At 44.0% G+C, this 16,919-nt stretch overlaps 1 protein-coding gene across 1 annotated transcript; it reads left to right on the forward strand.

Moving 5' to 3' along the window:
* Positions 1-2,570: 2,570 nt before the first annotated feature.
* Positions 2,571-12,319, forward strand: msi1a (musashi RNA binding protein 1a; the record flags this gene model as incomplete). The annotated part of the gene is made up of 6 exons (XM_079513672.1): positions 2,571-2,887; positions 3,347-3,387; positions 3,825-3,906; positions 4,505-4,589; positions 10,365-10,406; positions 12,257-12,319. Exons 1-6 carry the CDS (start codon positions 2,826-2,828, stop codon positions 12,317-12,319), a joined length of 375 nt encoding a protein of 124 aa, XP_079369798.1. The 5' UTR covers positions 2,571-2,825.
* Positions 12,320-16,919: the final 4,600 nt, after the last annotated feature.

Below are 16,919 nucleotides of genomic sequence, written 5' to 3' on the forward strand. Positions count from 1 at the left end.
GAGCTGCTCATAGTACTCAATATTTTTGCTGGGATGATTGATTGTCGTGGTGAGCTATAAGCTCAGTTACAGTTTGAAGGCAGACCCGACCCATTGGTTATGCTCCGACATTGCATTTTACTGCAAAACGCAGCCTGCTTGCTGCCTTGGTGGGAATATTTGATGTTTCTCATGAAACACTGTCACCTATAGGAGCCTATATGTAGTTTACTAACACTTTACTACAGAGAGAGACAGCTCCTGTGATGCTATAGCCACTCAGGTGAAACAGCTGCCTTCCACACGTCAATCATTCTGTGCCATTTGAAGTTAGCTTAAAGCTCCCCAAAACCTTCCTCTGTTCCTCTTTTAACTTTGTAGCCGACTACACAGTTAAAGTGATGTTTGAGAGGCTGTGCTATGGGTAAAGCAAAAAGAAAATCATGATGGGCCAAGGGTCTCTCTCTCTCTCTCCATCTATCTATCCCTTTCTCCCCCCCCCCCCCCCCCCTGAGAGGGCTTGAGGAGGAAATAAACAGCAATCACTGTAGCATGACAAGAAGCCAGTGAGCACCCGGCCTTAATTGAGCTCTCACTTTCAGATTCCTGCTAGCTCCCCCAGCTGCCTTCCGCTATTGTGGAGCAGATAGATATACACAGGCAGCAACGTTTCAACAGCCATTTTGCTTTCAGTTCTACATCAGTGATATAGTAGCAATGCTACAGTATATGCTTCTTTTCCCTTTTTTACCTCCTTTATGATGAATTCCTGTTCTGTTCTTTGACTATATATGTCTATTTGTACGTCTCTAAATGTTTTGATGGATTGAACATGGTGGACCCTCTTGTAAACAAGTGTAATGCTTAATTGGGTCGTCCACTCACAGTTAACAGTCTTTGTATTGAGTTTGTGCTTGAAATGTACTGTAATTCTGCAAACTGTGTAAATATTTCAATCAATCAATCAATCCATAATATCTACATATATAATGTCTATACAATAACAGCAAGGTTTTTGCTAAATTCTATTGCTTATGTACAAGTACAACATGCAGTGATGTCTATAAGTCAAATTTAGCATATAGTGCTAGCGTATAGTGTGATATATTAATTGATGATAGACCGTACATAATCATATTATTCACTGTTATACACTGCTCAAGGCCTGTTGACACGGAATAGAATAAGAATCAGCTTTATTGTCACGTCACAGTTTTACAGGTGTAAAAAAACAAAAGTGGGTAAAATGTGTTTTTGTTTGTTTCCTGAAAGAGAAAGGGAATTCCATTACAATGATGATAGACTATGCATATATTCACTAGCGATAAATTACAGTAGCCTACATTTATACTTATAGTAGGCTACTATACATGTATTGATAGAATGTACCTAGCTAACTCAGTCAGACTCATTGCAGATGTCTAGTGTTGGACTATTATTTTATTTTTTATTTCATATTATCTCTCTAATCAGCTCTTCCCTGCAGGCTGCATCTATCCTGTACATACATACATACATACATACATACATACATACATACATACATACATACATACATACAGTCATACATGCATACATACATACATACATACATACATACATACATACATACATACATACCAGGTATGCCATCTGGTGGCTAATGAACCAAATACAAATCTCAGAAGTTGAAGCAGTTTTTAAGGACCCACTTTTAGGCCAGTGCAATAGAGCATGCTTTTGCCTTTTAAAAAAAAAAACCATTTGAACCACATACATACATACATACATACATACATACATACATACATACATACATACATACATAGTGTCGTTATATACATGTTATACAGGTTATAAAGCTTTTTTGAAACAAATGGCAGCATTTTTTTTGCAGTCACTTATTCACAGTAGACAGTATGTAGAATGGGTGCATTTCAACAAAAGTACGGCTCAATACAAAAACTGCTACGAGGATAAAACCAGAAAAAAGCATTAAGACTGTCAATGTTACATTCAGCAGGTCTATTTTCATACAACTCTAAAAACACTGATGTCAGACGACCAGAACATGTAGGTCTATATCTATTCCACGTGACACCGTTTGGTTGCCACCTGTGAAATGTAAACACACGATACAAACTAATGTAACGCTGAAGTAATTCTTGCTTATTTGAATTCAAAGACACCAGTGGGGCGATGATGACTTATCTAATGGTTTCATTTCAACTAAAAAAACATAATGAGGGAGTTATTTACGCTCCAGGCAACACAAGAGCTATACTGTCAACAAACAAGAGGCTCACTGGTGGTACATCCTTATGCTGCTCGGAGGAAATAGGTCCAGTAGGAGATTAAATATGAAATGGCTCTAGCCTAGTAGCACGCACACACGCACACACGCGCACACACACACACACACACACACACACACACACACACACACACACACACACACACACACACACACACACACACACACACACACACACACACACACACACACACACACACACACACACACACACTATACTAGTAGTGAATTCATTAGCTTACTGATGATGTAATAGGTCCCTTGTCCCCCACAAAAAAAAAAGACCACTTTACATCTGTAGGCGAGGTGGGCGGGGCAGTGGCCGATGACGTCAATGGGGCTGGTTAAGGTGGGAGGGGGTGAGGGGGAGGGACCACCACAGGCTGAGCTGATCCCACGTGTTTGTGTGAAGGCTGCATTCCCGGCTCCTCTCACTAAACATTCTCGTAGCGCGGGGCTCTTTCGTCCAAGCGGTCCGCTCTCTCTGTGTGTCCTGTGTGTCTGATCCTTGTAGTCACTGCCTCCTCCTTAGTTGGGTTTTTAGGATTAGATAATGGAGGGAGACGGGAGCCAAGCCACATCTGGAAGCCCGAGTGATTCGCAACACGACCCGGGGTAAGAAAGAAAAGCCAAAAAAAAAAAACAGGGACATTTTTTTGTAATTTTTTTTGACAGCGTTTCGAGAGATTAGATTTATTGCCAGTTGTTATTTTTTTAAATGTCTTGTTTTAAACATTGCAAGCTTCACAAGCAGTGACATTTGGGCTAACCTTCCGGGTATATATATATAGAGAGAGTGAACTACACCTTTTGTTAGATTATTATGAAGCAAAGCGGGGACGGCCCCTTTTCAGCACTGGCTGTCTCTTTTTGGAAGCAGCTTCTCCGGGGCTGCTTCTCTCTACCTTTCCTTCCTCCTCCGCGGCTCTAGACTCGCACTGACTCCTCTCTCTTTTCGTCGCCAGCTAAAGTAGTTAGCTCCAGCTATATAGCCCAAGTAGTTAGCTCTCTGCACGTCAAAATGGCCGATCTGACATCTGGACTGACTTCTGTTCTGTTTCCCCCTTCTTGCAGTAAAATGTTTATCGGTGGCCTGAGCTGGCAAACTTCACCAGGTAAGGAGCAACGTTGTGTGAGTGCGGGGCTGGAAGGCGGAACGTGGGTCGGTCGGGGGCTTGGTGTGTGTGTGTGGCGGTGGGCTGAGCGGAGCTGCATGCACGCGAGTCTAAACGCGCTCTCTCTCTGCGTGCGTGCGCGTGTGTGTGTGTGTGTGAGAGAGAGAGAGAGAGCGCGTGCGTGTGGGATACTGTATGTGTGGAGAGTGCTAGCGTGTGTGTGTGCGCGCAAGGTTATTTTGATTTGCAATCATCTGAAGTCCTCTATTCGACCCCTATGTTACACACTGTGACATTCAGTTCTCTCAAAACCAATATTATTCCCCGCTTGACGAATGAATGGGGGGGGATAATTCGACACGTAATCTCTCTCCCTCTCCCTCTCTATCTCCCCTCACTCTCTCTCTCTGTTCCCCCCCTCTTGTTTATTTTTGCAGACAGCCTTAGAGACTATTTTAGTAAATTCGGAGAAATCAGAGAATGTATGGTGATGAGAGACCCGACGACAAAGCGCTCCAGGTAAATAACCATGCCAGGATATATCACCCCGTCGTCCTCCTCTCCTCCCCGACGTGTTGTGGGTTTTAAATGATTTTATGAAATAACGAGGACAGGGGAATGTGCAGTGAGTGTCCTTCAGAGTGATATTTCAATATCATGCAGTCATTTAACTGAATTTGTCCCGGGTTGCGCTTTTTATTACAACCGATTGAATCAGCGCTTTGGAAGAGCACTAATGCTGTTTGACATTGACCAAGGGAGCTCTAGAGAGCTAGGGGAATATTCCCGGTAATAATAATAGGCTTCAACCTTGTGTATTTTTTTAATTTAATATAGTTTAGTTAGTATGATATTATATAATTTAAACACTGTGTGTGTGTGTGTGTTACTGACTGTGTGTGTGTGTGTGTGTGTGTGTGTGTGTGTGTGTGTGTGCACGTGTGTGTGTGTGTGTGTGTGTGTGTGTGTGTGTGCGCACGTGTGCTCAAAATCAACCTAGGAAGTAATTTGGTCAGGGCAAGGTCAGCGCCAAGTAAACGCCATCAGAACATCTTTGCAACTCACATTAATGCATGGGTCACATTGTGGTGAATGCTGCTGTGCTTTCTCTTCACAGGGGCTTCGGGTTCGTCACGTTTGCAGATGCTGCCAGTGTAGATAAAGTCTTAGCACAGCCCCACCACGAATTAGACTCTAAAACGGTATGTATGTTCGCCTCCTTTTTTTGTTACCTCTCTAATTCCCATGATTGCATGAGCTGACATTGTAACTGACAGGACTGTTGTTGTTTTCTTGTTTTCGCCTCATTGCCATTTTTATCTTTAGTCACTGAAACCATGTAGCTTATTCATTCCCCCCCCCCTGGAAACACACACACACACACACACACACACACACACACTAACTACACACACACACACACACACACGGTCCATTCAAACAAGGTTAACCCCTACTCTACTGCTCTGGGGACAAATTACATAATATAGTTTATGTATGCACTATGGCCACCAGCACAACTCTCCCCTGGACTGTCTTGTAAATTGTGTGATCAGTTGTTTGTATCTGATGTAACTATAATTGTTGCCCTGTAATAAATACATAAAACCTCTCTTAGCTTGTAGAATTAGCTGATGTGTACATCATTTTGTACCAATAATGTGTACCAATGATTTGGCTTTGCTAAATCCTATTTGACCAATACTGGTTTTATTGGAAATTGTCAAATCACATGGATACATTTTATTTTGTATGCACTTTTATATGTGTGTCAAGCATTGATTTCTCACCTTGTCCCATCATATTTTGCCAGACGTTATCTTCATATATATATGTTTGTTACTCGGTTGTGCATGGCACTTACTAAAATGACAACCATATGTGTGTGCATGGTATTATCATGTAATCATCGTCATCATTATTATTTACACGGCAATGAAAATATGTGTTGAAAGATGTGTGTTGAAAGAGTGTAAACATGCTTCCTGTGACATAAATGGAGTCACAGTATGGTGGCGCTTAATAAATTCAAGGTCTTCCTTGAGAAAATCACAACAAGGTTTCATTGCACATAAAAGTATATTGCATTCTCATTGTGTTTTGAGTGGTTCTTCATTTCTTTGGAAGTGATATATAATGGCAGAGTGATGCTTTGACATATACCGCTATGCTTTCAGGGCTTTTGTTTGTCACACACTGAGATTCTGAGTGCCAATTTAACTGAGTTTAAAAATAACAATCTGTAAGGTTCCATTTTCAGTTCCCGCCCCAAAATTAACACTCAGTATTTTACTGTGTGTGTGTGTGTGTGTGTGTGAGAGGCAGGCGGGTAAAAAGCTGTTTTTAAGTGTTTTGACTTTGTTAAAGGTTCAAATGGAAGAGGCAGCTTTTACAGTACTAGCTATTGTGACTTTTTCCTTTTGTTTTTAAGATTATTTTTGACGTTATCTACTCACATTAGTTCCCGGGCTTCTGGGACCTATTGGAGAGAAACATGAGTTATTGCCTCCTCCCGGTTCCCCGTTTTTAGATTTTGTTGCAAGTGCCTATTGGTGGCTCGACGGTGGATTTTGCCGCTAAAGGAATTGATTCAGCTCTAAGAAGGCAGTGGGTGATGCCCAGCACCTAGTGTGTCCATGGCAGTGCTGTATCTCACAGCTGCTCACCTGAGACTGTCTGTTCTAAGGGCTGTGGAGAGGAGACAAGCTTCCCCTGTTATGTCTTACGTTAACCAGTCCACAGTAGCCAAACGCTCGGGGGGTGGGGTTGGGGGGGCTGATTATCTTATGAAGCGTCATTCAGGAGCATTTTGCCTTGCTGATATTTGGTCAGGGCTGGAACACAGAGACACATTGTAAAGAAACATATTATAGGTCACCAAATATGATATTGTTCGCTGGAAGAAGAAGCAGCTATCGCCCGAGCTTTCCCCCAGTGTGATAATTTATAGTCGTACACATGGGACTTATGTAATTTCTCTGGGTGCAAGGCTTGCTTAACAAAGTGGGTCGACTTCGGTGTCTTGTTTAAAATAAGGCCTTCTCTCTCTCTGCCAGCGACGTTCTGCAGCTGTGCTAAAATGAAAACTGAAATGTAAATAGCATACGAGTTGTTCACATCTAACGTGGCTTAATGGCATGCAGTCATTGTTTGCCGTGTGCAGATGAATAGGCAGCTTGTATGTGTGAAGTTTTTAACTCCCTCCATTGATTGTGAGGACTGAGCAAGAGCACCAATTACCACACCGGAAAGGCAGAGAAATGTATGTGCTGCTGGCACACAGACATACACGCAAATGCACAGAAATACACACACGCACACGCTTATAATATATGGACCCTCCCCCTTAGATGTAGCTTAAACATGTATATATATATATATATATCACTTCAATTGATGGGATGATAATACAGTCTTATGTATGCTTTTCATGTTAGATATGAGCTAAAATAATTTATTGTAATATTTTGAGATAATTGCTTCATTGCTAGTTGTAAACTTAGGAATTGCACAGATAGGCACAACATTTCATTGTTTGGTTGCAATTGTTAGAATAGGTAGAGGCATTACACGACATACCACAATGATACATCTAGTGCTGTGAAATCGGTCCTATTAATATATTACCCCCCCCCCCCCCCCCCCCCCCCCCCCCCACCATCTAAACAATGTAATTATTACACTGTTGCAGTAATAATTAAGTTTTCCATATACAATTGGCCTAAGGCAGTAGGACTTAGAGGCATTGATCTACCGGTTTATCAATGTATTGATTGGTGCAGCCAGGATGTGAAGGGGAAAAAAGAGGGGGAGGTGAAATGGAGAGGAGTTTACCTCCTTTGCCAGGATGATCTTGTCTTCATGTTGCAGTCTCAGCATCTGCAGACAGAGGTGAATGGATTATAATATACAGCACCATGACCTTTAACCTACACATGTTGTGGTTTATATTATAGACAGGGCCATTCTAATTTGTATGGCTCATGTGAAGTATGGAGACAGGCTAACATCCACTGTGATTCCAAAGGGCGCCCCCTGTTGAAAGTGTTGAATAGTAGTTTACATTGTATGTCTGCTTTTGTATTGTGGTGGGTGACCTTGGGAGGTTAACCCGCTACACCTCGGGGCAGTCGGTGCTTGTGGTGACTTGGGTATGAATACACGCTGAGGGTGATACCGCTTATTATTCTCGTGCGAATTGAGTGAAAAGAGAATCCTGCTAGGAGAGGACGGATGCGCTATTTTCTCAGCCATGGGCTACATAACCGCATGGTCTGTGCAATAGTGACTCATGCTGTTGTGCCTGTTTAAAATTCCCCTTGTATGGACTCCTTGACATCAAGGAAGCGAAGGCGCTCGCCGCTCAAGATGAATATTACTGTATGCTGACAATCGAATTTCCTCTGACACTATTTGTGAAGCTGTCCCCAGTAGCAGACAAACCACTTTTATTCTGGCTAATGCACTCTGACATATTATCAGCTGAATTCAAGTCTCCACAAGTGTCAGTTTTTGTTTTGTTGCCAACAGCATGCCATCAAATTAATCACTGTTAATTTTTAACTGAGTGTGTGTGTGCGTTCCTGCGTTCCTGCGTTCCTGCGTGCGTGCGTGCGTGCGTGCGTGCGTGCGTGCGTGCGTGCGTGCGTGCGTGTGTGTGTGCGTGCGTGCGTGTGTATATATTAATATATGGTGTTGTGTACTGTGACAAGCTCACATGAAATGAAATTTGTAGTGCACGCATGCACAATATTCCACTAATGGCCTTTTACCCCTGCAGTTATGTGGCCTTTCAGTGAAAAGGTGGAACTGTAGTTCCTTTTTCCTTCTATTTTTCCTCTCCAGGAGTGGATGTTAGTGCTGCCGCATTATGCCTCATTGACAACAGTGTCATGTGTGTTCGTGGCGAAGGCACTGTTTTAACGTATACGTCCCTCTTGTTAGAGCTTCTTTTAACCCATTTAGGCCTGACGTCGAAATAAATAAAAAAGTCTTCCGAAAGAATATTTATTCAAAGATTTGTGCCACATTTTCATGATTTTTCAAAAATAGCAGATCTACAAGCTCGTAGCGCGCCACTCGGTGGCGCGCTACGAGCTTGTAGATCTGCTATTTTTCAATAGCTAAAGTATAACATAATGCTTAGTTAAAACACCACAAGAGGTTCCCGTCTAGAATGGGTTAAACACATTTTCAGAAGTGTGTCAGTGGAAATGTACTTCCATTTGGAAATGGAACCACACCTGCAATCAATATCCCAAATCATACATTTCTATAGTTGAATATCGAATGGCACCCAACCCGACCCATCCTGTCGTTACCGTAACCGTTAGTGCCTTTTTTCTAAACGGCACTCAAACATTTCCGTCTCTCTGTAGGACATTTCCGAGTCCTTTTAGTTTAGACTTTTGACATGACGGCAAGTCATTGTCCCTCGCCTTCATTATTTGATGAAGTGCAAATCTGCCGTTCTGCAGCCCCACAAAAGCAGAGCTCTTCTGCTAAGCAGTGAATTATCACTGCGATGTCACTACAAATGTTCCGTCACTTTCTTTTGTATTAGGCCTCATTGTATTCAGCTAGAATACTGTATGCCAATTAACATTTGCTGCTTTAACGCTGGTGATGCAGCCAGAATATACCTGCTTCTCTTCAGTCACCTCACCATGCAAGGTTGCAATCTTGCATGATCCAAATATTGGAAATCCATAGTTGTGAACAAAGGCTCCATATGATTTTCGTCAGCTGTATTTGCCTTTAAATGGAACGGCAGTTTTCCAGGACAGCACATTGTTTCGCCTTGAATGGCATGAAAGACTTATTCAATATGCCGTGAATGGTTGGGGGAAAAAATTATTGTATGCAGTAGCAGGATCTTGCATTTCTCCCTATCAATCAGGGGGGGTTTCTTTGTGTCGTGCCACGACTGCAATTTAGTTTCAATAATAAGTTCTTAAAAGCAAGTAGAACATAAATGTTAATTAGCTCTCTGTCAGTGTAATTTGTAAATCACTGCCGCTTTATTGACCCTCTCGCCGTTATGAAAAGGTTTAATTTGAAGTTGTGCGGAATGGCCCTGTGATTGGGTGACGCAGTAAATAGGCTTGGTAGCTCTAGATGTTATCAACCATCTTTAATGGGAACATTGATTAACTATACAGAGAAGCAGTGAAATCGCACACTCATTGACAGAGTGTAACCAACTACACACAATACTCAAACCTGATCACTGAACCCCCCCCCCCCCCCCGCTGTTAAACACCAAATGTTCCCTTTGAATATCTGATAACGTGATAGCTTGCAAATCAATTCCCCCCCTTTTGTCCACCTCCCAGTTATTTATTTATTTTTGCGTTTGTTACTTTGTTGTTCACAACAGAATAATTGATGTGAGAGAACAATGCGCTATTCAAGTTTAATTACAATTAAAGTTATAATTGTTTTAGGTTAAATTGCACAAAGTGTACGCAGCGGGGTCACATAAATTGTACATTTTAAAAACGTTATGTGAAATCTATATTTGACTACTGGAATGCATTTAATAATTTGTGCACCCCCCCCCCCCCCCCTCTTCAAATCTCCCCGAGGGCATAGATCAATATCATGTTCTTCAAATCAATACAAGGTAGTTATTTGTGCAGACTGTGAGAACCTGGTCTGTATTGTGGGTGTATCTCTTCGTCAGAGTAATTGGTATTAGAATGTTAGCAGTAGAGTACAGAGAGTGTTGATACATTTACTGGCATTTCCTGTTGATTCAAATGTTGTATTTAAGAGATTATACCAGCCTACACGTTAAGATCCTACCAGTTTGCTAATGTCTGACTTCCTCTCTTTCTCTTCCTCCCCCTCCCCCCCGCCCGCTCTCACCCACTCCTCTTATCTTTATTTGCCCTCTCTCATCTCTACATCGTTCTTTCCTACCCCCCCCCCCCCCCTCTTATCTTTCAACTTTCTCTACTTTCTCCATTCACCAGATTGACCCTAAAGTTGCCTTTCCTAGACGCGCTCAACCCAAGGTAAGTTGTCTTCCTGTGCTGTGTCATGTTGTGGCCTCAGGGTTTCACATTTCCTCCATATAAAGGCAAAAAGTATTGCATCTGTGTCGGCATGTACGTGTTAGCTGGTTTGTTGTGGAGGAGACGGCCTACTTTCTGAACACCTCGAGGATGAATAGATTAGAATGGCTGAATATTCGTACTTTTTATTTGTCAAATAAAGTGCTCTCCATTAGGCCCTCCATTAACACCCAGGGAACTTTGAGATGTGATGGAATTTGATCAGCCTGAGTGAGCATACTGTACCACGGCGCAGTAAATCATGCATAGTTGTTTTCGCCCCCAAATGGTTTGTGGAATTTTACTTTGCTTTGTCACACAAAGAAAGGCATTGTTACCTTGGCAGTTCAGATTTCAAACGGTGAATTGGCAGGGCTGCTACGGCTAAAAGCCAAAGCACATGCTCTCTTAAGGTTGGGTATCGCTGTATAATTGAGTACCAGCGAGGAATATGTTTTCCTGATAGTATCTCCCCCGCTTCTCTTTGAAAACGTGCTTGTTAAGGTCCGCACTGGCAGTTTTTCGCCTGCGCCGTCGGTGACAGTGTCATTAGTCTGGAAGTCTGAAAATACCAAAGGCCTTCCCATCCCTCTCCTGTGCATGTGTTGTCAGTGTGCGAGCATATGCTGCGCTATTTGGCAGATCTCGACAAAGCTTTGATATTTTCTGCTCTGTCGGCTGCGCTAGGCGGGGAAGAAAAGATCGCCCCCTGCATTCATTATTTGAATAAACATGAATTTGACTCAAGGACATCCGCAACTATAAAAGGGGGTGTGTGTGCGTGAGTGCTGAGTGTATGTTTGTGTGTTAGGGGTGGGGGTGTAACAGACAGCCAATCTCTGCGGCTGGGAAGGAACTACAGTATAAAGTAGCTGTTCTCGGGGAAAGTGCAGAGCAGTGACACTGTGGAGAATCGTTGAAGGTTAAACAGTACCTGCAGTTGTCTTTTTGGACCTGGTTCTTAAGGGCAGGCTCATTAGTGCAGAAAGCAAGTACTATTTGTTTCTAGCCCTGAGTGGGGAAATGTATCTTGTCAAAGAACCTGGCAGCAACAGGATTTAAGAAAGAGCGAGCAGCTTTGCAGGGGGCTGGGCGGCCAGGATATGTATAATTTATGAATTGTTCCACGAGGGCAAATGGTCAAGTCCCCTAGGTTTATTCCGGCTCTCTTTGTACAGCAGCGGTCAGGAACTCGACTGCGGTTTTTATGTGTTGTCCATTTCCCAATATAGACGTTTACCTTGCACGCGGCTACCGTGTGTGTGTGTGTGTGTGTGTGTGTGTGTGTGTGTGTGTGTGTGTGTGTGTGTGTGTGTGTGTGTGTGTGTGTGTGTGTGTGTGTGTGCGCACGTGTGCGTGCGCGGTGTGCGTGTGCGTGCGCGAGACTGACTTTTGTGTGCATCTACAAGTGAATATATGTGCGTCTGTGACTTTGTGTGTGTGTGTGTGTGTGCGTACGCGCGTAAGAGAGAGAAGCTGCCATCATGTATCCCTTAGAGTGGTACATGAGAGAGTGCCTGCAAGGGTGGCAGGTGGCCATGGAGCCACTTGTCCAGCTAATGGAAATGAAGAAGTTTACCCCACTCTGTCCAGACTGGACAATCACTGGAGGAGAAATGACACAGTCTCTCTCTCTCTCTCTCCCTCCCTCCTTCTGTCTGTCCACATGTACGCACGTCGCACGTACACACGCACGCACGCACCCAAGCTCACTCGCTCACTCACTCACTCAGTCAACCTGGGTGCACAGAGCATTCTGGCCCAGGCCGTGGGGCCTGGGGCCTAATGCTGTTTCCTGGCTCCTGCTCCAGCTCCAGATGAATGGGGGCATTAAATCAGGCAGTTCTCAGCAGCAGCAAGAACACAGCCCTTAGGTGTTTGCTTTTGTGTTAAGCCAAGCGCCCAATAATAGCGTTTTATGCAAATGTTGGCCTACCTTTGCCTCCAATCATGTGGCATTATGTTTGCATCTGGCTCCATATTTGGAGGAACACTGGTGTTGAATCGTCAAACACGCAGGCCTTCCATCACGGAGCTCAGCTGCGGTTGTGTCTGATTTCCCGTCACCTCTGAAGAAGTGAAAGGAACTAGAGTGCCAGGGGTTTATTTTTAACCCTGCCTAAACCATTATGGCGATTGTCCTCGGGGGCAATTACCTTACGCTCCTCTCAATGTTGTTTTAAGAGCTATGTCAGAATGTGTGTGTGTGTGTGTGAGGATACCAGGAAGTTCAGGCAAAATTCTAAAAAAAAATCTTTTTATTGCTCAAACCACCAACCGCTTCTTGGAGTCATTAGAAGCTACGCAGGATTTCTTCTTGTCTTCTTCACAGCATGTTCCCTATCAGTGCTTTAGTCTTGTTCCTCAACGTGATTTTCTGCCTCGTTACTGCTTGCTGCTTGGGACTTTCTGTCAAGACTGATTTATTTAGTTTTATAAAACTGCATGGGGAGGGGGAAAAAAAATCAAAGCTAGTGTTTAATGTATGAACTCAAAGGCTTAATCTCTGCATCTCCAAACTATAAGTAATCTTTTCCGTTTCAGTCGGTTAGAGAGTTGATGGAAGCTTATTGAATTTGGAATTGTCCCATGATTGATGCCTGAGTGGAGACCTGTTGGGTTGGTTCAGGTCTTGTGATTGGAAGTAGACCCATAGCGTCTCCTAAGGGCCGATTCATACTCCTATTTTAGTGCCGAATAAAAGTCGGTTCGGCTCTGTAGAGCCTACAATGTGACGTCATTTGAGGTTCGGGGGGGCGGGTACCGTCCTAAAGTCGGCTCTTCGGTGCTACTGAAAATTTCTGACGAGCCGAAACAGCGCTGAAACAGCAGTAAAATAGTAGTATGAATCGGCCGCCGTCTCCCATAACCAAAGTGAGAGAGAGGGTGAAAAAATGTATTCAAATGAAAGATTCATACTCAATATTGACTGAAATGATTAGCTGTATCCCGTCAACACAAGGCTGTGTCTTTAACCCATTTTGACCTGAGATCAGATTCTAAAAATGTCTTCTACATCCTGACAGTTTTCTGAAAAAGCTGTGTTTCCATGTCAGCCGTTCTTCGATTTTTCAAAAATAGCAGACCTACAAGCTCGTAGCGCGCCACCGAGTGGCGCGCTATGAGCTTGTAGATCTGCTATTTTTCTTTTTTTTTATAATATTTATTTTATTTGGAAAAAGCAGTACAGTATAGACAGCATTTATATTTATACATAGGACACAAGTGCAATTCCCAGGATTTTTTTTCACCCCTCCTCCCTCCCTCCCCCCTCAAGCCCCCTCCAAGTGACTCCATCTCCAATGTCTCTGTATAATCCTCGCTTTCTTCAGATGGACTACATATGGCATCAAGTCAACACTTAACAGGGGCAACAGGGCAATATCACTTCAGAGTGTATGTACATTTCAGGAGAAAAGGAAGAAAGAGTGGGCAGAAAATACACACACAATAATAATACCGTAAATGGTCAAAAAACATGTAAACCTGAGTTCCAGCAATGGAACCCTTCCACTGCCCAACCTCCTAACTAAGGGATAACCTCTATTCCCTGCTTGTGCTAGAGGGCCCTCAACCCTAACCTGACTAGTCAGGTTACCTCAGATCTGCTATTTTTCAATAGCTAAAGCATAACATAATGCTAACACCAAAAGGGGTTCCCGCCCAAAATGAGCTTAATGAGGTTAATGAGCTATAATGTAAAATTAGTTGTAATTGCCAGGTGTTTTGCAACTTTTCCAAATGCTACGATATGCACGGACAGACACGTGCTCTTGGTTTGGACAGGACAGGTGCAATCCCAAAAATGTGAACAGTGTGGAAAAGTTAATTTCTTCTGCATAAAGTAATTCAAAAAGGTGAAACTTTCATACTGTATATTCTAGATTAATTACGCACAATAGTCATTATTTTTGTTCTTCTTTGATCTGGATGATTATAGCACACAGCTCACGAAAATTATCCATAAAAATATATTTATATTACTTAACCCATTTTGGTGTTTTAAACATTATGTTATAATTTAGCTATTGAAAAATAGCAGATCTACAAGCTCGTAGCGCGCCACCGAGTGGCGCGCTACGAGCTTGTAGATCTGCTATTTTTTATGTTCAGCTTTACAGCATGCACTCAATATGATGAAAGTAAACTTTGCATTTCATTTGGAAAAATATAAAATAATATGCCCAACTAACTACGCAACTAATTATATGGGCTTGCAAGTGGTTAACAACAGTCAGTTCTCAGTGCTGCAAATAGTTTTAGAAGGTCATGAATAATGCATCTGCGGATATTTTTGAAGGCTTGCAGATACATATATTTGTTGCTTACTCCAAAGCCGTGAATGACAAGTTTTTAGAGTGTGGGCTGTGTGCTGCGTAGGCACTGTGACACTCGGTTGTGCTTTATCATTATATTGCTTAGACGCGTGACATACTGATTACCATTTGGTTTGCTGTCCTGTGTGTTTTATTTGTACGTTCTTAATGTCGCGTCTTGACAGCTCGTGTCATAGACACAAGGGCCTCAGCCCAATCAGTCATCTCCAAGTGATCCGCCAGCCAAAGACTGTCTGGGGTGCCTGGACGTTTTCCACATTTTTTTCTTCCCCTGTTGCCGGCAGCGATCAGCAGATTGCAGTTGTGTGCACCAAAGGAAGGTGAAGGCCTATCAAACTGTGGGTGGGTGGGCCGGGGGGAGGAGGGCGAGGCAGAGGAGAGAGAGAGAGACTGAGGGTTGAGTGCTTCAGTATAATGGGATCCTTCAGTTCCCCCTGCTAACACACGCGCATCCTGCCTGAGTGGAGACGCTTTGGCATTTACTGCCATGAGAACTGTCAAAACAGCCTCCTCCTCGTGCACGGCAGCACTCTGCAGCACCCCGCCTACCTCACCCCCACCCACCCCGCTGTCTGACTGCCACCCCCCCCACCCTCCTCCCCCCCCAAAAAAAACAAACAAAAAAAATCAGGGGATTTGGGAAGACTGCCTAGTGCCTACACACACACACACACACACACACACACACACACACACACACACACACACACACACACACACACACACACACACACACACACACACACACACACACACACACACACACACACACACACACGTGTCTTGTTTGTGTTTTGTGGCATGTTGGGTGCGTGCTATGGAAGCCGGAGTAGGTGCGCGGAGGGGTCTCTGCGGGAATCGAGTTGACAGTTTTGCCTTTTACATGCAACCTTGCACCCCCCCAACCCCCCTCCCCCCCCCCCTCCCTCTGTTCTACACTGGTGTGAACGCACAGTGCACCTTAGCAAGAGGCAACCGGCTTAGACAAGCAGGGATGGAGCTGCTGGGGCTGGGGCCAGGCTTGGGGGGTGTTGAGCTGCTGGGGCTGGGGCCAGGCTTGGGGGGTGTTGAGCTGCTGGGGCTGGGGCCAGGCTTGGGGGGTGTTGCTGCCGGTAGTAGCCGGGGAGGTGAAGTGTGTTGTCGAGTGTGAAAACTCCCGGCCAAGTTTTTTAATGAAGTCCAAAGGTGAGGTTGTGTGAAGTGTTCACCCCCCCCTACCCCCACCCAACCTTCCCTCTATTTCTCACATAACCTCTCTCCCCTCTCTCTCTCTCTCTCTCTCTCTCTCTCTCTCTCTCTCTCTCTCTCTCTCTTTCTTTCTTTCTTTCTTTTCTTTCAGTCTCTCTCTCTCTCTCTCTCTCTCTCTCTCATGTGTGCGCGCACATTGCTAGCTTTGTGGCAGAGGTGTGAGTAAGAAGCCAGTTTCCAGTCTCTTGTGTGGCCTAGCACTCCGACACCAATTAAGAACTCGGCAAACCCTCTCTCTCTCTCTCTCTCTCTCTCTCTCTCTCTCTTTCTCTCTCTCTCTCTCTTCTCTGTTTCTCTCCGTCGTCCTCTCTCATTGGTTGCAGCCATCTTCTATTGTTGACATCTTGGAAAAAGCCCCCCCCCCCCCCCCCCCCCCGTGCTCTTGCCCATCAGTGTTTGTACAGCAGGTGCGACTCCTTCCTCCTCTGCTGACAAAATACGACGGGACGAGGAGGAGGCGCGATTCTTCCATGATCCCTTGATGTTTTCAGACGCTCATCCGGTGTTGTGTGTGTGTGTGTGTGTGTGTGCGCGTTGTGTGCACCGTGCAGATGTTTGATGCAGACACATGAAAGGTTCGAAACATGGAGAAACAATCTTTTTCCTGCTCCTGTACAGGCGTTCTTTGATGGCTCTCGAACAAGGACGTTGTTCTTTTACTGTTAACCTATTCTGGGCGGGAACCCCTCTTGGTGTTTATAGCATTATGTCATACTTTAGCTATTGAAAAATAGCAGATCTACAAGCTCATAGCGCGCCACCGAGTGGCGCGCTACGAGCTTGTAGGTCTGCTATTTTTGAAAAGTCTTGAAAAGGTGGCGCAAATCTTTGAATATATATTTCAGAGCGAACATTTTTAACTAAAATATTGGCTTCTGGGGGGTCCCTG

This window comes from Electrona antarctica, assembly GCF_951216825.1.
Source record: "Electrona antarctica genome assembly, chromosome: 11".
Taxonomy (NCBI): Eukaryota; Metazoa; Chordata; class Actinopteri; order Myctophiformes; family Myctophidae; genus Electrona; species Electrona antarctica.